The sequence below is a fragment of the Bacillus rossius genome, chromosome 1, assembly GCF_032445375.1.
Source record: "Bacillus rossius redtenbacheri isolate Brsri chromosome 1, Brsri_v3, whole genome shotgun sequence".
NCBI classification, from domain to species: Eukaryota; Metazoa; Arthropoda; class Insecta; order Phasmatodea; family Bacillidae; genus Bacillus; species Bacillus rossius.
The window spans coordinates 349,437,339-349,463,843 of NC_086330.1; the positions used below are offsets into that span (position 1 = coordinate 349,437,339).

The 26,505-nt window shown below is 33.7% G+C and overlaps 1 protein-coding gene across 6 annotated transcripts in view; it reads right to left on the bottom strand.

The window, feature by feature from the left end:
- LOC134528215 (glycogen synthase kinase-3 beta-like) overlaps positions 1–26,505 on the bottom strand; it is a 251,874-nt gene that overhangs the window by 19,277 nt on the left and 206,092 nt on the right. For all 6 annotated transcript variants that reach the window (XM_063361635.1, XM_063361634.1, XM_063361631.1 and 3 more), the window contains exons 3-5: positions 21,607–21,690; positions 20,449–20,559; positions 18,810–19,047 (exon numbers count right to left, since the gene is read on the bottom strand). In XM_063361635.1, the coding sequence (XP_063217705.1) occupies positions 18,810–19,047; positions 20,449–20,559; positions 21,607–21,690 (433 nt within the window). The remainder of the gene's footprint in view (positions 1–18,809; positions 19,048–20,448; positions 20,560–21,606; positions 21,691–26,505) is intronic.

Here is a 26,505-nt window from a genome sequence, read left to right on the forward strand (position 1 = left end):
AGTCGGTGCCAAACCAAATATTTATATATATGTATATATATATATGTATATATATGTATATTTATATATGTATATATATAAATATATATATGTACCCATGTGAAATGCGGACCTATAACTTCAAACACACAAAGGCATTTACACTGTAATCAGAAGACCTTGCATTTTCTGGTGTTAAACGAAGAACTTGTAAGTATAGTGTGTTAGATGATATAAATGTACCCATATGAAAAGAGGACCTATGGCTTCAAACACACGTTGGTATTTAAACTGCAATCAGAAGACCTTGCATATTCTGGTGTTAAACGAGGACTTGTAGGCACAGTGTGTTAATATGATATAAATATACCCATATGAAGTGCGGACCTATGGCTTCAAACACACGTTGGTATTTACACTGCAATCGGAGGACCTTGCATATTCTGGTGTTAAACGAGGACTTGTAGGCACAGTGTGTTAATATGATATAAATATACCCATATGAAGTGCGGACCTATAGCTTCACACACACGTTGGTATTTACACTGCTATCAGAGGGCCTTGCATTTTCTGGTGGTAAACGAGGACTTGTACGTTGTACTAACAGTGATTTTATATGTTATACATATGTATATATATATATGTATGTGTGTGTACGTATATATACACCCAAATGGTGTGTGGACGTTTTAAGCTTGTTCAATTTAGCCTACTGGATGCGGTTAAACATAAAAGTTGCAACCATTTGAATACAAGAGCTGAAATTTGCGTTTTCCTGGAATGTATAAAACGCTGTTTTACAAACGAATTTTGCCTTCTTAGTTGTTATTTCAGATTCGTGTAGTGCAGTCCATACACGAATATTTTCGGACATTCACTGCAACCGTCTATACACGTTTACTTTATCGCCGATGTCAGTAAGTAAAAAGTCAGGGGCATCAAATAAAGTCTATTTTTATGCTTCTGAACGCTTTGACTTAACCAATGTTTTTTAATACTTCTGGCAATTTGCTTCCTCCCCCCCTCCTCCATCATACTGCTCATCCCTAGAAAATAAATAAAAATAATTTACGTAACCTACGTTGTTTCATTAAACAAATATATTTTTTGGGAAAAAAGTTTATTATTGAACAACATATTTCTTAAGATTAATTTACCGCCCCGAAAATATTTTACTGTGTGTTTCATTACGTTCATGGGAATTTGATTATAAATATGTATTTTTACGAGAAAACGTACAACACTACTTGCAATAGTTTTATAATGATGACAAATTATAATTTTTATGAAACTTGCAAATGGTATTTCAGTGAATATTGTTGCTATCGTTTCTCACAGTGATGTTCAAACGCAGTCTGTTTTATCACGGCTCGGGAACACCGTAAGGATCACAAAGTATTCTTCCGCCTTAGCGTTGTGTCACAAGTGGCCATACGTAGCGAAAACACAATATGGCCGCCTTTGAGATAATAAATGTATATGTAAGGATAAATAAACAGTTATTCAGATATTCTTGAGAAATTCTCACTTTCACGCCTTGGTAAAATAAACAGAATAACTTTGACATAGACAACGCTGTGTAGTTCTGCAAAATTACACCTATAGATACTTGTGTTTGCGTATCATAATAATATGAACTCAAATATATAACTAAGTAACTTCCATGAACGTTTGTAGGACTTGAACTAAACACATTTTTGCCGGCGTCTTTACGTATTTTATAGCAAAAGACCATTCGGGAGATGGTTTGTGACGTACTTGACGTAAGTTAGATGAGATCAGTTTTTAAAACGTTCCCATTTTATGTTCCCGGCATCAAGTGGTGAAGTGATTGATATCAACAATTGTATTAACTTTGGTTTTAACAGAACAGCACGTGTATTAAAGTAGGTTATTTATTTTGAGATATGTAGTATTTAATCACATAAAGTAACTCTTTAAAGGAGATAATAATTAATGGCTTTATGGTTATTTCAACTGTCAATAATGACACCGCATGGCTAACATCATCACTGCTTTCAGCCTGTGGCTGGGTCCAGAAAACATGGATGCCAATCCTAAAATATAATGTTTAACAGCTCCCGCACTAGACGGCCAAGTTGCCGTGGCCAGTTCGCCGCGACCTGAGAGTGCGTGGCAACTACTGAGAGAGCACACACTTGTCCGCGGCGGCCAGGCTCAGGCGTGTCGCTACGACTTGAAGGTGGATGCAGACCATGTCATTTGTGTGATTAGTCGCCTAGTGTGCGGGAGCTGTAAGGATGAATGACGAGAATATAAAAACAAATAACTTACCCGTGCGAATAAAACATTTTATCTTGATCAGACATCGAATGGTAATATAATAATGGGGTAGTATGTAAATGCAAGTATTTATTAATGCAAAGTATTGAAAATATAGTACCAACAGATTTTGGCCGTATCGAATATTTATTTTTACACTTCTTACAGTTAAAATCTTCTTCAATAACAATGTTAGAAGTTATAATGTGATAATCGTTTACTTTTTGGCTGTATGTGCCTGATACAAACATAAATAGGCCTACCATTGAATATGCGAACTCGTGAAAAAACCATGTGGTAAAGAGGTTCTGGGAAATATAAACCTGCCCTTTAAAGCGTCTGACCTTGTGCTTTATTAATGGTCATTGTTATGCCTACTTTCCTCATCATTTGTAAATACATTCCTCATCATTTGGAAATACAAAGTTGTATAATAAATTGTGAGTATAATGCGGAGTCTATGAGCAAAGTTGCTGTGTAAATGCAAATCATTCATTTTGATGAAGTACAATGGGAGATTTAGCGTAACGGCAAAGAAACACCTATGAGAAATAATATATAGCCTAACAGCAGACAGAATATCAGTGTTATTGGGGTTTAGATAAATATAAAGTAACATTGCAAACTCTATATAAATAAGTAATGAAAAAATTAAATAAGTTATGTTACAAATTAAGTTATAAAAGTATGTGGAACTTACTTCGGTTAATTCGCTTCAACAGCTGCCATGCATGTAAGATTATTTATATAGCTATGGCAATCTCAAAAATGGCGTAGACTTGTGACCAAAATAAGGCTTTTATAAACATGTTTTTATAATAATTTAATTCAAAACATTAATTTTTGTAAATTGTCTATATACGTTATTAAATCATTAATTTTGAAGTTGTAAGGAAGGTATGGCGAACTGACCAAAAACATCTTTGAGAAACTATCTATCTATCTATCTATCTATCTTATCTATCTACCTATCTATCTATATATATAATCTGGGCGACTAGATCTTTTCATTATGGAGACCTGGATTTCCTGAAATAATAGAGTGTATTGTTATTTTTAGTCGAATTTTTTTAAAATAAAATAATGGCTTGTGAAACCCTAGAAAAAAATACAATCTATGAAATAAACATAACTGTAAAATTATTGAAATCATAAAAGAAAAAGCAATATAATTACTAAATATTTTAACAAAATAATAATTTTAAATTATTTTCACATTAATTTAAAAATTGAAAACGAAAATAGTTATGAATTTCTTTCTTTTATTTGGTTATTGTAGAGGTTTAACTTGACTGATTTTTATAACTTTACAATCAATTTTTTTCCATATAATTTTATTTTAAAGCCCATTTTTTATGAAGAAAGTTAAAAATTTTAAAACTAAATATTGTCTTTTTTTACTTTCTCTGTACTTCAGGTCACCATAATGAAAATATTTAGACGACATAACAAACCCCGTTGTATTCTTTGAGGTCGCTCAAATTCTATTTTTGTATTTATATTTTCGTGAGTCATGCACGTTGCTACTTTTCCTATCCTCTTAAGAAGATTTCGAAGTCGCATGGTTGAATCATTCGAATCCAGACCGGCTGCCGGACAGGTATCCATATGCAAAATAAATCTTCGCACCGTTATCACCATTGTGATTAAAAAAACTGAGAGTTTCAAGAGCTTTGTAGAGGAATGGCGTAAATATTTATTTTATATTTAAAAATGAAGAATTTCCAAATAGTATAGGTTCCAGACTAGTCATTTAATCAACTTAACAGTCAAAACACAGAATAAACACAGCAAGCACATTTCTAATGGAGACATAGAGGGCCCGAGGCTCCAGCACGCGTCTGGGCGCAGTCTCAGCAGGAGAGGAGGCGTAGACAGGCTGCGTTGCTAATTCCTTCCTGGAAGGTTACCAACCCTTTCGCAAGGTCATCCTCTCACGTCTTCTTCTCACACGTTGCGCGCTTGGTGCATAACTAAGACTTTCCGAATAACATGCATGTTTGAGAAATGTGTTTCACTTACACATTTAAATTTTCTGCTGTAATTCTTAGGAATGTATTTTAAAATTATTATTTACCTCTCTTTAAGTTATTTTATTAATAATAATTGTTTAGAAACAAATTTTAATTCATAACATGATAATGGAATGTTGTCTATAAATTACTTATTTGTTATTATAATCGCTCTTGTTTATAGCCAGCAAAGGCACACGAAATATACCAATCGTAAATAATGTAAGAAACTTATCTACTTAAAAGCCATTAAAAAATTTAAACCACTAAACCTATTTGTTGTTGAAATTTATGTTTTTAACTTCTCACTAGATAATGTTGTGGTACACGGACGTGTTAATACGGTTAACTGTTGGAAACAAAACTTGCATAACCTTTTGGTTTTCTAAAACTAGCCCCTAACAAATAATTTTATAATGAATAGTATTTATTACACTCGCGCTATAAAAAATTGAACTAAAACGTGTACTAGAAAATAAGTATATTACTGAAATAAATACAGTGCATTTAAATAACTTAGCAACTGTATTGATCTGTTAAGTTGCGTTGACATATTCACCCCCGCTTATCATAAAATTATTTACTTTAATTTAGTAATACTAACTTTAGGTATGTTTAATAAAAACTTTTATAGTAATATTTAAAAACGTGCTTTTAATTACTCGCATTTGTTTTATAGTTAAACTGTTAAAAAATCAGATTCGAAATACAAGAGGTACGCACAATGTACCATTCGTTACTTAACCACAGTGATTTTAATTAGGAAGGCCGGTATTTCTGTTAATTTCCACTTCGCATAAACGAAGGAAACGAGTAATTTAACCGACTGTTCCCTATAGATTTGATCATTTACAAAGGTAAGTAAAATAATATACAGGACCAAGGAAAATTTTGGAAGTAAAAAATAAAATTTTCAAAGAGAAGATAAATCAAGGATCATGATTGTGAAACGAAAGAAAATATTTATTACATGTGTTGATATTATCTATAATAGGTAATATTTTCCTAAGCCATATTAATTATTTTTATTTTTTATTTGTAATGTATGACTGTTATTATATTCTTCTTTATATGTAGGAAGCTGAGATACCATGGAGAAAATCTCATTTAGTAACCAACCTATGTAAGTGTTTTATTGTTGGAGACTATTGCTGGTGTATTCAAGGAAATTTTGCTTCGTTGACATAAGTACGTCTATTAATAGAGAAAGGATTTAAGATCATGGATATATGTGCCGTTAGTGGAATGAAGAAGAACTTATGCTATCCAGTATGAGTAAGAATTCAAAAAAACTTCGGCTGAAGGTTTATCACGAAAAAATAACCCATAAATGTACAACTGATGGTTATTAGTGCTTTCCAAATATGATATACGACTTTAAGTTGGAGATGAACAAATCGTTTATTGCAAATAATAGAACAAGTATTAAGGATAAATGCGTTTATTGTCTGCATAAAGTTTAATTTCAAAAATTCTGCAGTCATAACAAAACTCGTCGCTGTCAACAGGACGTATTCATAAAGGTATCTTCATAACTAAATGCTGGTCTCTTATTACAGATGCCAGGTTAATTTATGTTACAAATTTCTGTAGAGATTTTTGTCATTTTTAATTTAAAGTAGAATCCCGGCGGACTCGCAGAAAAACTAATCTAATTTCTCCGACTAAGCACCTGGGGATTGGTCATTAAATGTAAAGATCAAGGCTTGCTGCGTCCTACAGCGCAAATCAAGTGCACAGCCGAAGAGTTCGTGGCGCTTCTGCCGCGTGCCGTATCTAATTGCTGTTGGTTCGGCCGGTCGCACAGTCAGGAGCGAAGTAAAACCACGGCTAGACTATGTGTGCCTATCTTGCTACTGGGTAGGTAGCTGGTGACAGCTTACAAACCTCTCCACTCCCCTCCCCCAACCAACACAATAAACTTATATTTCAGAAAAACAACAGGACCCGTCTTAACTCCACTACCTGTGATCTTGAAGCCAAGCCGAGCCCGGCCTGCGTATGTTGATGACTTCATTTTTACGACATTTCTCTACTATAAATGCTATTTCTGTAGATTTTATCTTTAGAACTCTCTTGAATTTGTAGTTCTCCTACAACAAAATGAATGTAGACAGTTGCGAAACTGCTAATAATTAACACTTACGCAACATTTTACGCCCGTTATATTACACTTTATAAATATCAGTTACACATATCTGTGACAGAACAACACACGCAAAATAAATATTATATTCAATTAGTAGTACTACCATTCAATGGTACTACCTATTAACCAATACTTATTGAGAGAAAATGAAAAATAAGCAAGGGGGGGGGGGGATGGGGAAGAATTAATATAGCGTGTAAGCCTGAGCCTGGCGATAGTGGGCTTTGAATCACTTGTGTGACTTGTGTGCCGACTCGGTGCTGTGAGGAGTGAAGTCTCTCTTGGGGGATCGGCTCGAGCATCGCAAGCCAGAACATCACCAGTGACTTGTGTAATCTGTGGTGTGTTCACCATGGAATGCAGTTGTTTTGATCCGCGGGAGGAAAAGAAGGGTGGGCATGAGAGCGACAGATTGTTTTTCTGGAAGTCCCTCGTGAAAGCCGCGTAGTGCTTGCTGTATGTAATAAATAGCGACAAAAGTTTTATTATCTTTTTAAAATATATTTTCCTCAAGGGTTGATCAAACACGAGAGAGCCCCAAGTAAACCCACCGAGCGTCGGCTACATTCACCACATTTCTTAGTTAGGAAAATTAATAATTTTTATCCAGTCCGTGCTTCATCAAACCAAATTTTTTTTTAATACTAAAACCTGTGAAATGAAATGCAAGTACACGGGTTGGACGAATGTTAACTTTAATTTTATACTAGGTCTATAATGTACACGGACGCAAATGAATAATTTTGCTGTTAGTCTGTAATACATTGTGAGTGGGAATCGCAAACACATATTTTACCCCGTTGAAGGAAAGCCCTAGATCCGTCCTGGGCATGGGTTGGATTCCTCGTCAATAGAGTGGGATTTTGTATTATGCCTCTGTTTAAATAGGTTGGGATGAATTATGGATTATAGCTATTAATTTGTAAGGGATTGTGTGTAATCTTTGAAGCACAAAAATCAAACTTTCTTTTTCAAGTTTTTCACATAAATTTCACGACGTTATGTGACAGTGTCACATGAAAACGCTCTTATCTTTGTGTTAATATATATATATGAAAGTTTGCAAGTCATCTAAAAATATAATATAAGTTACATTTTAAGAATTTTTCATTATTTAAAATTTTTTTAGCGACTCTGATTTTTATGAACTTCGTAAGTAACTGTCACCAAAACTACGTAGCACACGCGTTATATGTAGGTATTTAGTTAAATTTGTAAATAAAATAAATATTATTTATGAGTTCTTATTTTACGTAACAATACAAAATAAATAAACAAATGAAAATTGTAAACTATTCATACTGTGCAGTTTAAATTGGTTGAAATAAAATGAACAAAATATTCTTGGTGTTATAAATTACTTCCAAAATCTGTTACAATAAATTGAAAGAATTCCAATACTATTCATGTTACTGTGGACGAAGTGTGCGTATGTGTGTTATGTATGTAGTGTTATGTAGTGTGTTATGTTTTGTATGTACAGACGGTTGGAAAAAGCTAAATTATTAGTCATGCAATAGACCTTTTGTAATATTTGAAGTTTAAGAATATACTTAACAAAATTATGAAACATGTATTCTATGAAAAGGCTCCATTGCTTAGCATATTATTATTTTTTCCATGTTACAATGGTAGTGTTATTCTGCAGCTGTCACTAAAATAGTTTTATTTTTATATGATGATTTAGTCCTAGTTTCAAATCTAAGTAAACTATCTGATGATAATTTATTTATTATTTAGACTTATTATGTTATTGTTACTGGAAAATTGTTGGATATGTTTATTATTAGATTATTTTTAAACATGACTTGGTTAAAACGTCAAACAGAATTTTTCACAGCGTGTGAATTTTACAACCAGTAACAAGTTGACTTTTATCTAAACAAATGTTTTTCATGTACAATCTTCAGGTCATAGAAAATAGGAATGAGATAAGCTCATAATAATAAAACAACACTTATTTATTTTAAAGCAGACGGAAAGCTAGTTTTGTTAAGTTAACTATCGACTGACTTCAGTCAAAAATGAAACTAAGGCCGGCTACATTTTTATCTCACGCGTAGGTATAAATTTTGTGTGACCTATTTCTCAAAGGGGCTGAAATTATTTGTAATGAATTGTTTCAAACCCATTGTCTATACATTTAAAAAATCAAGTATTGTATAAAATATATTTTTATAAAAATGTTGAACTTTTTAATTGGCAAATATTTTTTTCTAAAGATAGCTATGAACTGTATTATCGAGCGAGCCTGCTTTTCAGTCTAAATGCCATGTATTTAATTATTTATTAGATGCAAGCTTGGTTATGTAGCTGTGGCAGTAGGCCCTAATATATACTTAGCACTGGAAATTAGAACTTCTATGGCAATAAAGGTTAATGAAAATTTTAAATAAATACTATCCTTGCATTTACTGTAAACTAAAGAAGCTTATCTAATATGAGTAGTATCATTAAAAATGATTATTAATTTCAAAATTTTATTGTCAATGATAACTAAGAAATAATATAATATACCTGAAACTGATTTGAAACTTCACGTTTAAAGTGTTTAAGAAGGCGTTGGTGATGCTTAGGTATTTAACCATTTTTGTCAAAAAAATAATTTATATCGGCATGAAGGTTGGAAAATCTAAAGCGAAAGGTTTTAAGTTTTTTTTTAAAATAATTCGTTAAATAAAGGTAGAACAAAAAAGTGTCCTGGAGCACAAGTCAGAATCGCAGAAAGTCTCCATCTAACACCGTGTGGGCCGCGCCAAGGGTTAGGGCCATAACTGCCCCGGCGCGGCGGAGTAACGGGAACATGGTTGGAAGTCGTGACGTCACGGGGAAGCCCAGGGGGTCGTCACAAGATAGGTCTCACGATGTGCTTATTTAACACTAACGATTCGTCTGTACTAATATCAAAATGCCATTCACATTCAGAGTTAAATTATATATATATTACACCCAAGAAAATAAAGTTTACTATTCAAGCTTTAAGGAAACCATTTAACAAATGGTTTTAAATAAAAAAAAAGTAAATCAACAAATGTTACACAGTCAGGGTGAAGTCCTTGTATTTTTTTTAATCGAGCTCAAGAAAATATCGTTTTATTTGGCAAACGTCTGGCTTATGAATTAAATAAAAAATAAACAGGATGCATAGATGTTAAATAATGGGAATTGCATCAAATATAAATGAGCAGCGTTACCTCGACAAAAGTTTGTATTTCAATACAGACATGTATATTAATATTTTTGTGCCCATGTGTATATTAATGTAACAATCGAGTGTTTGAAGGCACTAATTTTAAATTCCTATTTGCATTTTTACGATATTTATAACAACTTCTGTCAATAATGTATTTCAATATATGGGAATTTATGTAAATTAATAAAGTAATTTTAGAACCCAAAGATGTTAATGGAGTGTGAATCAAGTATTTTATAATCTAAACACATTTAATCTGTAATAAAACATTAAACAAAGACTTAACTTTTTTGACATGAATATCAAGACAAGGAAATACAACGTAAGACTTTTTTATTTAAACGTATATGTGTATTAAAATACCAAATCCTGTACTGGATGAATTCCGAAGAAAACCTAGAATTTAATATATTTTGGGTCAAAATTAAATCATTTGGTTTTATGCTGTGTTAGTAGCGTCAGAATCATTTATAGCCGACAGTAGTAGAAGGAGGAGGGGGGGGACAGAAATCATGTTTATTCTAAGGGTGAAATCTCTGTCTACTTTTATATTCCTTGGGCTGGTTTTTAGCAACATGCGGTCAGACAACACGTGCCTTCCTGCTAAATTACTGTTGTTTTGGAAATCTTTGAGTTTTTATAGAAGCTTTAGTAAAATAATTATTTTACCGTTAGCAGCTGCTCTCTTGAGAGATTTTGTGTTTTCAATTGCTATCGTGTCAACAAGAGAGCGCTTTACAGTTCTCTCGTTGGATGAAACAAAAGGTGATGCTAGAATGTGTTACAATCAAAAGGAAGACAAAGCAAGTAATAGGCACAATTACAAACTCCGGATTTGAAAATTTAAAGAGAATGGAAAAATCTGGGTTTCAAGTCTGCTGTTGTGTTAGGGGATGATGACATCAAAGATAGTGGAAAAACCGTAAAAATTTATCCACAGTAACCTTAACACTTTAGCAGACAAACATCGTGTGATTAGAAAAAAGTTTACCTAAAACATACATAATGTTTTTGAAAGTATATATATTTACACCAATTTAGATATTCGTGGCGGAGTGAAAGAGTGTGTTAGGTCATGGCTTAGTAACTTAAACCAATCACGTTTTGTAAGTTGAAATCTATCTTAATTCAATATTTATTTGTTTCCAACTTACACAGATTTAATTTTTATTCTAACATTTACAGACTAAACATATTTTTTAAGTAAAACATAATTATTTAATAGTCACCCTCGGGACCGGTCCTATGACGGATAATTTAATAGACGGACAATAGAAATTCAATTTAAAACGTGAACAGTTACATTTAAATATAAGTAAATAAGTAGTACGCGATTTTAAATTATTTGGGGAAAAAAGTAAGCCATTTTTAATTAGATAACATATATAGTAGTTTTATTTACCAATTTAGTATAACATAGTTTAATGTGCAATGTTGTACAATGTGTACATATGTACGAACTTTGGAGAATTTCTTTAAGTTAAATTGTTTACATCCTAATAAAAAGAAGTCATTTTCTTCTGTTTATTTGCAGCTCGAGCTTTATTCAAGCAATGTTGTTTTTTTTTTACGGAAACAGCATGAATAACGTTTCATAAAAAATCGCATACAAGTAGTGACGGATAACAGAGATAGTTGGTTAAAGTAGTTTTACTTATTTAGAATTGTTAAATTTTAACCTTGCCTTGCTTTATAAACATACCTACATAAATATTTTTAGTGATATAATTTTCGTACTTAATATTCAATTAATATTTTAAAAACATACACTATTAAATATTATTTGTTATTTTTAAATGTACTAAAAATAAGGGCCGAGTTGGCATCTATTTGGTTAGGATTCCACTCTAATAATTATGATGCAATTCCTGCTGTCATCAACACTATAATAAGATAACCGTGCAACGAAAGTATTATTTAAGGGAATTTTCTTGATAATGTATAGCCTGCTAATTTAAATTATGCACGTCTTTTTACGTATAAATATTTTGTATAATTATTTTTTTGTAATATCAATAAATTATTAGATATAACTTTATGCGAAGATATGGGAATTGGTTTTGCACAAGTTCTCGTAGTCAATATCATGTAAGTAACGATAATAAAAACTAAATAGGGTATATTTTTTTATGAAAATTAGTTATCACAAAGTGAATTTGTGTCATCGAAACCAAACTTGCGCCCATATGCAAATGCAAGTTATTGCGTTCTTACATATGTACATGATATTATCTACTTAAGTCTTTAACATGCAGTTTTAAAACGATAATCGCAAAAGGTAGGTATCGCAATTAAATTTTAATGCACTTTTACAGACAACTGTTAAGTCATTTCTGTAGAAATATATCAAAAATATAATAAAATATCATCTCTAGTTACCTGTACTATGAAAAATACCCTATTACAGTTCTACTTTCAGTTTTTCTTTCATTCGATGCCATTTTCTGTGACTATAAATAAATGCTGGTTTTAAGAATTGACCATTCTGTCGGGAAAATAGAATTTGAGTTGTGAATTAACACTTTTACAAGTTGGGGTTTTCGAGGTAGTTTTTTTTATATTTGTTGAGCTTTACTCAGAGTCATCCATTTCGGTACCTGGGTAAGTAAATAAATACAAAAGTGTTTGAAAAAAACATTTTTGATTTTAATGCGTAGATGTGCGTTTCTTTATGAATCTATAAATACGAACAAACATATTATTTATTTATCGCTATCATGTTTTCACGCGTCGTATGTCATGTTCATTCCAACTCTTCATTATAGATGTATTAAAACAAGGGGAACAAAATTAATTATCATTGCGAGTAAACAGTATTTTAGTAACAGTTAATCTTTTTTCCCTTTCTAATTTCTCTTACTTTCCAAGCTCACATACAAGATATCTCTTCTGTTGTTGGTGTGTGTATTGATACCAGTTTCAGGCAACGTTGGAAAAATGCAAGTGAGCTATCCCACACACAGCTACTGCGCTAATTTGGCAACGTTGCACTTGGTTAAGAATGGGTTGAGAGTACCTCATTACCTCCCTCCCTGCCTGCCAGCCTGCCTCCCTCCCACTCCCCAACCAACCACCCTCCTTCACCCCTTCCACCGTCCTACTCCAACGCTTGAAATGTTTACGCTGTTTCAACACTTCGATTGGACATAAACACGTTTCAAGGAAACTAAATATCTATTGTCTCACCTGATATACATTTTTCCTGACTAGCCACGAAAAATGCTACTTTCATTAAGGGTTCTTGGAAGTAAGAACTTAAAATTTGTTTGTGGTAGGCAGTTTTCACTGATAAACTGAGCGCTTCATGTAAATATTTTTACAGAAATGACATCACAAAATACGTAATTTACCTATATTTACATCATAGGTATTTCAGTATTTAGGATCGGCACTTTTTTTTTTTTTTTTTTCACTTTTCCGGTGCCGAAAGTTTGCCCGATTTGTACCTTATCTTTTGTTGTAATGCAATATGATAAAATATTTTTTTATCTGTATATAAATAAATAACATTTATACACAATGTTCCACTCACTTCTCCCCAACCCACACAATGTGACAAGCCACCTGAACTAATGCCCCTTTGCCCAACCTCCTTAAATATATCCGGCTATGATATGCAAAACATTTAAACTAACGTTCTCCAACCCCATCTTCATTACTTATTTAAAACAGCGGCATGCTAATCAAATAAGAACACATAAGGGCATACATGGTGATAATCACATAGTTTTTATAAAATTTTATTATTGTTTTTAACACTTTCAAGTTGATATTCTTTATATGTTTCGAATATTTCATTTGTACATTTCACTCCCATAGAATTATACAACTTTCATGAAGTACTATAAAAACATAAAAACCATTATCGGAATGTATCTCGTCCTTAAAAGTTTTCGATCAAAGCAGAAACAAAAGTTATTCGAAGAATAACCTTAGCCTAAACTTACTGTACAGGTGCATTAAAGATGTATAAATACAAAAATTTTCTACTGTATAATCAGTTTCGTAAGTGTTCTCTATATTTAAACATATGAACATACATCTTTCTTTTCAAGACTGAACAGTGTCCAGTTGGTATTGAAGAAATTGACGTATCTATCTATCAATCTCTAGTTTCATCTACATGATAACAGATCTTTTAAAGTGTTGTCTGTGATTTGTTAGTATTTTGTAGGAGAATAGATTATTCTATGGAGTAAATTTAAAAATCGCAGACCATAATTTTTTTCATTTAGGAGATTCATGCACAAAAAACCATAACATTCTCAATTAAAAAAATAAAGGTTCAACCTTTTGAAGCAAGAGAAATTTCTAAATTAATAAAATTATGGCGACAAAAATACAATTTGGTATGTGATTATTATAAAAATCTCACATGTAAAAATTTCATTTATGTATGCTGATGACGAGGACTTTTGTTTATAAGTACATTTTATTCCAATATTTATTTGGTATTTTTAGAAATTGGTACATTAGGAATCTAGGCATTTCAAAATAGAAAGGTTAGGGGAATGTATGAGTTTTTGTGGTAAGTTGGCGCACATTGGAAGGCCAAGTTTGGAAATAAATATCTGTTCACTGAGATGATTAGGACCAGGTAACGTTTTATGATTTTTCTCTACTTCGCATTGAAAGAAAAAAAACTGTCGAAAAACTGAAGTGTGAAAAAATATAATAGGCTTCCTGCCGCATCTGACCTTTAGAATTTGGTTCAATATTTCAATTTAATACTTTTTAATTTTTTTGTGATACTTGTTTATCTAATTTATGTTTACGTGACGTCATACATGTATTCAAATAGCCCCTTGAGAAGCTGTTAGTTTTCGAAATTTTCGGACGCACAATTAAAGTAGGAGGTACTGGGTCATCGGTCCCTCCCAATATTTGAAGCTGGATCCGCCACTGAGTGACGAATAAGTTGTCAGCACTGGAGAGAAGACACACGTGTTGAGGTGATTTTGTGTAGAGTCGCACGTTTCCACGAACTGCAAGTTGCGATGGAGCATGTTGACGAGCGGGCAGGGTGGAGTGAGGATGGAGGGGTGGAGGGGGACGGGAGTGGCGCCAGAAACACAAAAACACCACCACCCTGGAAACTGTGTAAAGGTCCTTAGATTGAGTGGTACAATACACAGTCCTCGGTTAAGTATTTAGTTTAAACCGGTGTGTAAATTTAACCAAATGGTCGTCTTATTAAACATATAATAGTATATCAAACTGTGTAAAGGTCCTTAGATTGAGTGGTACAATACACAGTCCTTGGTTTAGTATTGAGTTTAAACTGATGTGCAAATATAACCATGCAGTCCTCTTACTAAACATGGAACAGCATATAAACTTTGTAAAAGTCCTTATATTGAGTGATAAACGACAAAATACTCGGTAAAATACTGAGTTTTTACTGGTGTGTAAATATAACCACGCGGTCCTCTTATTAAACATGAAAAAGTATATCAAACTGTGTAAAGGTCCTTAGATTGAGTGGTACAATACACAGTCCTTGGTTTAGTATTGAGTTTAAACTGATGTGCAAATATAACCATGCGGTTCTCTTATTAAACATGGAACAGCATATAAACTTTGTAAAGGTCCTTATATTGAGTGATAAAAGACAAAATACTCGGTAAAATACTGAGTTTTTACTGGTGTGTAAATATAACCACGCGGTCCTCTTATTAATCATGGAACAGTATATCAAACTGTGTAAAGGTCCTTAGATTGAGTGGTACAATACACAGTCCTCGGTTAAGTATTGAGTTTAAACTGGTGTGTAAATGACCATGTGGTCCTCTTATTAAACATGGAACAGTATATAAAACTGTGTAACAGTCCTTAGGTTGAGTGGTACAGTACACAGTCCTCGTTTAAGTATTGAGCTTAAACTGATGTGTAAATGACCACGCGGTACTCTTATTTAACATGAAATAGTATATATATCAAACTGTGTAAAAGTCCTTAGATTGATTGGTGCAGTACACAGTCTTCGGTTAAGAATTGATTTTAAGCTGGTGTGTAAATATAACCATGCGGTCTAAATATTAAACATGAAACAATATTCTAAACTATTTAATGTCCATTGTTTTTCGTAGAATATAGTTCTTATTTAAAGTTCGTAATTCAGTATTTTCGTGAAACTAATAACATTCGTTTGGACAAGAATTTCGGAAAGTTTTATTCTCTTACCAAAAACTAATTATACCTTAATTTTTTTAATTTTTATAAAATGTAACTGAATACATTTTTGTAATTGTATCACACTTATTATTGGTTGCACTGTTGTTTAAACATTTCGTTGAGAATTTATTTGTTGGTTTTTAAATATTTTATATGTTGAGATTTCTATGTTAATATGTATGAAAATTAAATTTTTCCTTTAATACGATAAGTAGGATATAGTTCTGACTTCTTATTCTTAAATCACTAGTTTTATCTAGTTTATTATTTAGGTTGGTTGAAACCTTCGTTCAATACCAGCAGAATTGATGTCTTCAAATAAAACATTAATTATTTTTTTATATCGGAATTGGAACATATAGAACTGAATAACGGGGTTCTACGGGTTCTCTTACAAATATTGAATTGTAATTCATAGTTCAAAATCTCAATTAATAGAAAAATTAATCATCATAACAATTTTTTCGTGAATAACATTTAAATAAATGAAGTTTTTGGAGCGAAATTTATGTTTTAATTCAGTTAAAAAATATATATTTTTTTGTATGTATACACAAATTCGGATAAGTGGTTTTATCAAAAAAAAAACTTTTACGGAAATTATAACATATAGGTATTTAGTAACGATGAAGCGAAGTCAAATGTAAATGGAGCAGCAGCGGGATTATAGAGGGAAGAAAACGGAAGAACCCCGAGAATCGACTCCGTATCACCTTAGCAAGGACCACTGGTTCGACTACACGACTACCAGGAACCCTGTCTTGTTGAAACATTTATACTGATTTTGCTAGTCCTGCAGTTAACTGTAAAACTTTACAGTCCTCGGATAAAGCGCCAGACACACTTTGTGTGAAGGTCCTCAGTCTGACAGGTCCTCTGATATGCTTGCTAAAGTAATAGTCCTCGGAAGCTACGTTAGTGTTTGTGTATTCCCGTCCTCTATTTAAGGGTAAAAAATGGGGTCCTCGAATAGGGGCCTAAACACGTATAGGTGTGTGTGTGTGTGTGTGTGTGTGTGCACATGTATCTGTGGTCATGGTTCCTACCTTTTCACACAAAGAAAAAATTTAGGATTTACTACCGACCAAGTCCTTTAAGGATCCTAATGACTTTATATACGCTATACCAAAATTTAAAAATTATGAAAATCCTACGCTTCACAATTGACACAGAAATGCACACACAAACAGTATTTTAGGAGTTGAAATGCATTGTGAAAAACTCACAAAAGCATGTGTGAAGCAATCTAAAAAAGGAATGAAAAATCCATGAACACAATGTGTTTTATATGCGACTGGAATAATATGATTAATGAGTTATATAGAATTCATAGTACAATTCAAGGGCATTTCGGGCTTGGAACATAAAAAATTAAAACTAATGACTTTTTAAGAAAATTTATGAAGCGTATGAACCCTGGTGTTGTGTACAGGGGAGGGGGAAATTACAGTGGCTCCGAGAGTGGTAGTTTTTTGTACAACAGTATTATGTATAAACTTCACAATGAAATGTTATGTGTTTATTAAACATTGTAGGATGGTAATCTACTGTTATCAACTGTTGGGAAAAAATCACTTTCAGTGAACTATGAATAAAAGATGGTGTTTACACTCTGGTGTACATTCATGGTGGCAGCAAAACAAGAAATAAATGCTTCCACTTAATATCTTATAAAAATATCTGTGTTTAAAGTTGGTGGTGCCTAAAATTGTTTTAGGTATTTTATTTTACACACATTACAATATTTTTTGAACCCAATACTCAGAGCATGCCTACACATCACTAGGCTCATGACTACTATTTCAGCGTACCGTGGAAAGATATTGAATGTAGAACCTAAGCATTTAAACCTGAATCCGCTATAGGTACGCTAATAGACAAGGTGACTGCCACATCACAACCCATTCAGAGATTTTACTGCTTATAATAGGAATTACCAAAATCGGGCAAACTACATAAATAAATTTAGGCCTATTACACTTTAAAATTATGTTTGGGTAGGATAAAACTAATTATAAAATTTGTGGAAGGACCAATTCCTGGCAAATTTTGCAGCTGAAGAATTTCAACTTTCATACCTAACCGAATATGAACAAAAAAAAATACTGCACATGTAATTGTAAAAAACATTGTATATGTTTAATGAATGAATGAATGAATTAATTAATTAATACAGATTTAAAGAAAAAATAATGGGAGGAAACCAGAATACCTCGAGAAAACCCTCTGGCTCAAGGCAACATTCACTACTTTTACAAAAACTAATAAAAAAAAAAGTTTCTGATTTCACCAAGATTTGAAATAGAATCATTTTGACAGGAGGCAAGTGATCTGTCTTGTCTCTGTAAAAAATTAACTTCAGGAATGCACACATCTCAAAATCACCTCTTAAAACGGAAGTTTCTTTTGAGAGTGTTTTCACTACTTACTCCACGAGGTCCTCAATTTCAATGCCACTCTCAATCTGTGAAAAATTCAACTTTATGTGCAGTAGCGACAGACAACAACGTGGAACCTTAAAGGGCCCACCTACCTGGGCACACATACGGTGTGCAGAGCTTCAGGAAAAACAACGCGATTTCAAAACTACTCAAGATATCCGAGTGGGGCCTATTTACGAATAGCATTTAAGAGTTCGCCGAGAGCCGAAAAGTACTTTTAATTTCGGATTAAGTTTTTAAACTGTATTTTTAGAAGTGTTAAAATGGCTAAAACGCGTGTTTTCAGAGTTATTTTTAGGCATAAAACAATCAGTACAGATTCTTGAAAGCACTTAAGGGACTTGCATTACACCTTTAATCTTCATTTCTCCGCCATATAATGTTGTGGTCACCGCTCAAATTTCACAGTTATCCTGTGACGACGAGACGAATGCGCGCCAGTTCAGAGTCTTGCACTTAGAGGCGACACCGCGTTGGAAGCACCAGCGAGCGTCGCGCTTATCATCCTGCCTCACTAACACACATACACCTCTGACGAGGCGGGCCCCTTAAGGAAAGGGTGCTCAAGAAGCGCTCACCAATCTTGGTGGTGTAGTCGATGGCGCCAAAGATGAGCTCCGGGGCCCGGTAGTAGCGCGAGCAGATGTACGACACGTTGGGCTCGCCCTTCACCAAGTGCTTGGCGCTGCCGAAGTCGCACAGCTTGAGCACGCCCGTCTCCGGGTCCAGCAGCAGGTTCTGGGGCTTGATGTCTCGGTGGCAGATGCCCAGGAAGTGGATGTATGCTAGGCTCCGGAACAGCTGGTACATGTACAACTGCAACACAACACACTCGCTTTCAGCACTAACAAGTCTTAAATAGTGGTGGGCCAATCAAATCCTCAGATACCATTGAATCATTCGAAGGATTCAATATTTGAGGAAAAAGCTTTGAAGGAAAAAAAATAAATATATATATATATATATATATATATATATATATATATATATATATATATATATAAAGGTAAATTAAAAAATTGAACCCTGATAATCTCAAAAGTTTACAAGATCAATTTTTTTATACCTATACTGCTATCCTGTAACCATTCCCCAGGATATTGTACTTTTAACATAAAACTATACAGATACAAGTACATACAATATGTAATAATTCTGGAACCTTAATTTGTTAAAAAACCATTTAAAGGGTAGAATATTTCCACATCATAGTTAATATTTATTATTTCTTGAAAATAAATTTATTTTTTACCTTTTGACACCTTACTTCGGATTTGAGGGGTATATTTGTGGTACTCTCTAGGAATCAAATTTTAAATTTGAATCTAGAAAAATAGGATTTGACCCAACACTAGTTTGAAATTGTAATTCTACATGTACATTGGAAAGTATTTTAAGCTAGCATTTTCATGACTATGGCCATGCCGAATTATTGCATGTCAAAACAGTTTTAACAGGAAGAGCAAATGTGAAATGTACCTGTTACAACAAAGGAAAACTGTACTGAAATGAAAACAAACAGAAACTACATACTCTGAGCGAAATAAAAACACCAGCAGTGCAGTGATACAACTTGATAGCCAAAGCCAATGGTCGAAATCCACTCGAAAATTATCAGAACACATGCCGCTCAATTGTTGACAGATTACAAAATGTGATGAACCATAAAATGACAGGTTAAAGAACTAAAGATCTTTCATGTTAATACACTGCGTGCTATTTCAAACACTTAAGTAGTGAATCTATGAACATTAAACTAAATTGTTAAGAATCAAAAGGTAGTATAAATTGCTTGAAGTATGGACAGAAATTTTGCAGCAAGCTACAAAATGTTTTTGATTTTAATGACTTAATACTTTAATTAAATTTCACATGATTGGCTCAAGTCAATATTACTTTCAACACTGTCTGGTAAAGGATACTCTTGTTTGAGGGTTAAAAAAAATCCATGAGGCTTCACCTTGATTATGGCCATTAACATTCTGAAATATGTTATTACAAAAGTATGATTTAGTTAATTTTTCCTTGGAAGTATGGATTTCAATAAAACTGTCCTCACACTGTAGCATAACTCTATACAGACTTGCTACCAACTTAGAATATTTTACAATGACCCTACATTAGTTCAACCAATCACAATGGCACTGTGTAAATATCAGCACAAAATAATTTCAAGGCTACAAAATATATCAATATACAAAATAAGCTACCACTTACCTTTATAAAACTAATAGGTATAGTTTGCTTAGATTTACTGTAGTGTCTAGCAACTTTGTACACAGTCTCTGGTATGTACTCCAGGACCAAGTTCAAGTACACTTCATCTTTCTGTAAAAAAAAATAATCAAACATTTGGTTAGCACAAGCACAATGTTTGATATACAAGATTTTATGATTCTTATTTTTTGCTCAATTACCTCTTTACAATCCATGATTTTGATGTTCATAATTTTCTTTTCATAAATGTGTTTTTTAATGATGAAAACTCCACAAAATTCAACATCTAATATGATAAAAATTTTCTTAACAATACTTTAATCAAAATAGTGTCATTTTGATAGCTAAATAAGTTATATTTGTTAAATTTAAATTACTCTATTTTTGGAGGGGATTATCTCTTTTCTCAGAACAAAATATTTCAATACAGCTTAATTTAATGAATTATCTCACATTACGTGTGTCACATTGTATTCCTTATTGTTTCAGTGTTACAAGTTGTAGTGATTCACTTTTCAGTGTTATTTTTGTTTATTACAATACATTACAAAATTTATCCCTATTGATAGTTTTCTTAAGTCACTCGGTTTAAGGTGTTGGACCTCCAAGATTATATTGGGCTTCAAACGACTTGCTTACAGACTCAGTGTTCAAAAATGTCGTGCCGCGGTGTTGGGATCGAACCCATGACCCTTCCACATGAGCATCACATTCAGTTGAACTAGTTTGAAATTTTACACACTTGAGCTTCAAAACAACAAGATCACTATCTACATGAGCTTTCCAAAAACTACCCGCATCCCTCTTACCCACCCCTCAAAACAGAGCTTAGTGATAATTCTTGATTTTCAAAATAAAAGGAAAATTAAGGTCTACATCTGATTATCAAAAAAATACTCCTACCCCTAAATGAAGCCTCTTCACTCTGCTGGCAATGCCAGCTAATTCAACTAGAAATAATAAAAATAAATACATTAAAGACAATTTTTTATGACTGACTTTAATTATAGCAGATTATACAAATGAAGGTAATCTACGAAATCATTCCAATCAAAAACGTACGGAGTTCTTAACAGAAACCTTTAGCTAAAACAATTTAGGGGGGGGGGGGGAAGACACAGAGCAATACTTTACTACAGTTTATAGGCAGGTACTTACTTTATCTCCACTGGAGTAGAAGAAGTACTTGAGTTTCACTATATTACAATGTTCCAAGCGCCGCATTATCTGCAATTCTCGGTTCTACAGAGGGGTAAAGAAAAATCACTCTATCAGCTATAACATACCCTTAACTTATTCTGGAGTATAACTACACAAAATGGTGGTTACACTTATTTGAAACTGTCAAAAACTACTTGCAATATTTGGGATCACTTCATTGTAGTAGTATGCTGTTATTCTGTAAAATAAATGATCTAATTTCCTGCTTAAAAGCCATCACTTAAAAAAATGCTGAGTAGAACAGTCTTTAAAAACTCACATCCAACCATACTAACATTTTCATCCGATTGTGCAAAAATATACTGTAGGCATTCTTCTAATCTACTTACTAAATACAAAATTAATACCTACATTCCAACACAATTCACACATAAAAAAAAGCTACGTACACAAAAGTTTTGAAGTTTATTAGATTACAGTGGTAGAATTCAAAGGGATGAATTTCCCTGCAAACAAAATGTTTTTGGGCTTTTTGGTAAGTATGTATGAATGAATTGTTGAAACATGCTTTAGTAACTCCACTACATAAAGACATTAGGGTACAGATGAGGTGTTAAAACAGTGAGATGGAGGAGCAATGAAATGCATTGTGAACCTTAACTACCCCAGAAAAAACCCACAGTCTCATGGGTAACGTCTGCCACATTTCTTACTTGCAACAAATTCTGATTTGATCCCAAAGGGAGCTCGACCTGTATCACCTTGGCGGGAAACGAGTCTTCTGACCACTTTGCCAATATGACCCCCCATGATTAAGCATCTTTCAAAGCATTTTCAATACAGTAGAACTATTACAACCCTGCCAGTAAAACCATCACACGTATTACAAACTTCTTTGTACATACTAAATAATTTGGACAAATAAATTAGCCTTCATCATGGTTTGTACCAATTAACAAAAATTAAAATTTGGTAGTTTGCAAGGAGCTTTGTACGGAATTTAATGACTTCAGATACACATGAACAAGCACAAATCAATTTTAAATTTTAACTCTTGGTTCACAGTAAAGTACAATTATGTATTACTATCTGAAAATTAAACTTCATAAAAATACTCTGCTTCATCCAGAAAGAAAAGCAGGCACGAAGAGTATTTATTATAGAAGCTAAACAGAATTTGTGACATACACAAAGTGCAAGTGCAAAACTGCTTGCTGCCAGAGACCAAAACAAAAGTATGAAAAATCCTCACAACACAATATGCTTTACATGCAACTGGAATAACATGTCTATTAAGGAGTACAAACCCTGTTGGTAAATATTATAATTTTGTAATAATAATCATAAAAATAATAAAAAACTGAGCTTTTCAACAAATACATGACCCCACAAGAAAAATATAAGTTAGATAATAACCCAGTCATTGCAAGCTATTGGAACCAAATTTTGCAGGATCCTGAAAATTATTTCAATGAAGCAGTGCAGTATTTTGTCCTAATGAGGTTGAAGCACTATGTACCGCCTCTTAGTTCTGATTTATATGTACATTTATTTTCATTTATGCCTCTTATTTATTTTATTAGGTTTCTGATAAATTTTTGCAGTTGGCAACTTTACAATATTAAAACTGTCAAAAGAAGAAACTTTGGTTTGGAGTAAAGTTACTGACTGGCGGCCCATTACTTCAAATATGGGCACTTAAATTTGAGCATAAAAAAACTTATTTATTTGGTGTTAATTTAAGCAGAAATCTACTGACGCTATTTACCAGCGTTAACATCACGGAAGTTTAATGTGCTTACGGTTACACCTACGAGTGTGTGTCGACGTGCGGATGTTAAGGAAGCTTATGTGCTTATATGATGTGTTGGTAATCAGACGTTATGTACATAACTCTTTGGTTTCATGCCCTCCCATTTTGCAGTCTGCTTCGTGAACTTTATGCACAACCTTATTACATAACATATGGAACATTGCCAGGTGCACAAGGGTTGAAGATGTAGGCAGTCAGAAATTGATAGTGCATGATACTTCTTGTCACGTATTACCTTGAGACTTGTTTAACATTTTTTTTGGAGACTGTAAAGATCAATAATTTCTTTATTTTAGGTGTTGGCATAACCTTGAATTATTAGCATGAGTCACCCTAATAACACATCTGACTTTTTTTTCCATGGGCAGTCCATTTTTACATTTAAGCCTCATGCAATGGAGTGACTCATTTGAGAATTTGATGTTCAACGTATTTTTCAGATTTGTAATCATACTAGCAGTGAAACCTGACGTTGCTTGGGTTAAGATACATCGCATGTTTAATGGTATAAAAAATATAAGGTTACATTTTTTAACATAGATATTATAGATTACTATTTTTGATATTGAGAGACTTATTCGGCCATTAAACATGCGGTGTATATAGAGTATATCTAATAGAGTAAACTACAATTAACAAATTAAAATAATTTTAAGAAAAAGTTTAGTAAATGAAAAATTCATGTTTTATTTACATATTATATTATTCATATATATTATGTTACATTATATATTGACATATATTATACATTTACATTTTTTATTTTAGTATTATTTTTTCTTTGAATTTTGAATTGCTAAATTTAACTCATTTGAGAATTTTCCTAGATCATTCTAGAAATTTCTAGAACTTTCTCTAACATTCTAAATCGATCATAATAAATTGCACTCATTTTGGAACTTTCCAGATCATTCGGGGGAAAAATTCTAGAACATTTTTAAACATTCTATATTGATTATAATAGTTTGCACTCATTCCAAAGTTTTCTAGATCGTTCCAGATATTTCTAGAACTTTCTAGAACATTCCAGATCAATTATAACCATTTTACACATTTTGGAACTTTCTAGACCATTCAAGAAATTTTGAGATCTTTTCAGAAGTCCTCATGCATTAGAAAAGGCCAGAAATATATGTTTAAACATTTTTCGCCACCCACAACCACCCGCCGCGACCAAACTCCCTTACTACCACCTGGAGACCAAGGGGTATTTACCACCCCAACGGGAAGTTGATTGGGGTTGGTGGTGATTGAGAAAACACTGTGTATTTACGTACTAACAAAGCATTATATATACATATATATATATAATGCTTTGTTAGTATAGTATTGTTACGATTTCCCTGCGGGTTCGTAAAGGATAGCCCAATCAATAGATTTTATTTCACACACACAGTTTTATTTATTACCACTACTTGTCACTTACAATTAATCTTCTAAGATGGCAGATAATTAATTACACTAAAAAAGGTCAATTCCCCAGTCACTCGTTTCACACACCTCGCTGGACCGCACTTCCGGCGCAACTCTCGCCGCAGCACCCCTCGTGGGTCTCCGCCGCGGGACTCCGTCGCCACACTCCGCCGCCGCCGTCACACCCTTCGCCGTCACACCCTTCGCCGAGATCCCACACGACGACTCGCCCGCAACTTCACTCGGGACTCCGCCGCGCCCGCGACTCTATCGCCCGGAAACTCCCGACTCCACTTACTCACTCACTCCCTGCCCTGGAACCTTCGTCCAAGGACTTCGCCACTCTGCCGCACCCGCGGCACTATCGCCCGGAAACTCCGCCGCGGGAGAACTCCCAACTGAACTCTCTCACTCAGACTCTCTGCCCTGGAACCTTCGTCCAAGGACTTCGCCACTCTGCTGCACCCGCGGCACTATCGCCCGGAAACTCCGCAGCGGGAGAACTCCCCACTCACTGACTCAGACTCAGACTCAACCTCCTTATATAGCCCTTGGGTTCCCGTCCAGAACAATCGGGCATGTCTCCGAGATATCTCGCGACCTTCGCCGTCGAAATGCCCAGAAACGCGTCGTGAGTCCTCGAAGGACGCGGTGGCTGCTCTAAGAACGCCGATAAAGGCGTCTGAGTCCTTTTATTCCGCAGTGCGGCCTCTTTTAAGTAACCCGATCTGAGGCAGGTGCGCGCTGCGACGGTCAGGATGTAGCGAGATAGTATGACACGAGATACCAGGGAGAGGATGCGGGTGGAAGGGGGCGCAGACAGGCCGAACGAGCACGGCGATGCCAAGCACTGCAGCCAAGCGCGATCGTAACATTATATATATAGAGATTTCCAGCTTACTTAATTCTGAAACCCATGTTACGCATGCATATTTTTCTTGCAAGTATTTGACATGCTCCTCTTTGAAATGTTATTGGTGTGCGACTACATTATTGTGGCTTTCATAGTTTTATGTCTCTAATTTTGTTACGGCTTAAGTGTTATCTGAGACACTAGGGTAATCTTAGTCAGCATAAGATTTTTTTACCTGGCTACTAGGGGGTTTGATTTTCTACTATCCTTTTTGAAAGTTTGAATTTAGCATCTAGTTTTGCCTTTTCAGTATTTTAAACTTTTATTTTGAAAGCCCCAGGGACCACAAAGTTTACATAAGTAAGTTTCACTGTATTTTGTTATAACAGCCAAAAAAAATGTTTTTTAGAGAGGTCAAATGCCTATCAGGTATGCTAGCCTACTCAGTGTTATGAGCCTCAATTTCCAAGTAAAATGTAAATGTAAGAAAGTTTATGCTAAGTTTGACAAGTATTTGTGTATAAACCATCTCCAATAAAAAAATAATAATCTCTCCTTCAGCCATGATACAAATTCAAATAAATATCTTGGGAATTCAAAAACCAGAACACCAAAATGAATAAAAAAAAAAGATTACAAGATAAAATTATACAGCTTAGGAAGCCAAGATGATTTAAACAGTTGAACTGACATTGACAAACTAGTAAAATGTAATACCTAAACAAACCGGTTACATTCATTAAAACAAGCCGGTATTCTTACTGAAAACTCATGAAGTAAAATACCAATGAGGACTAGAAGAAAATAATCAATCAAA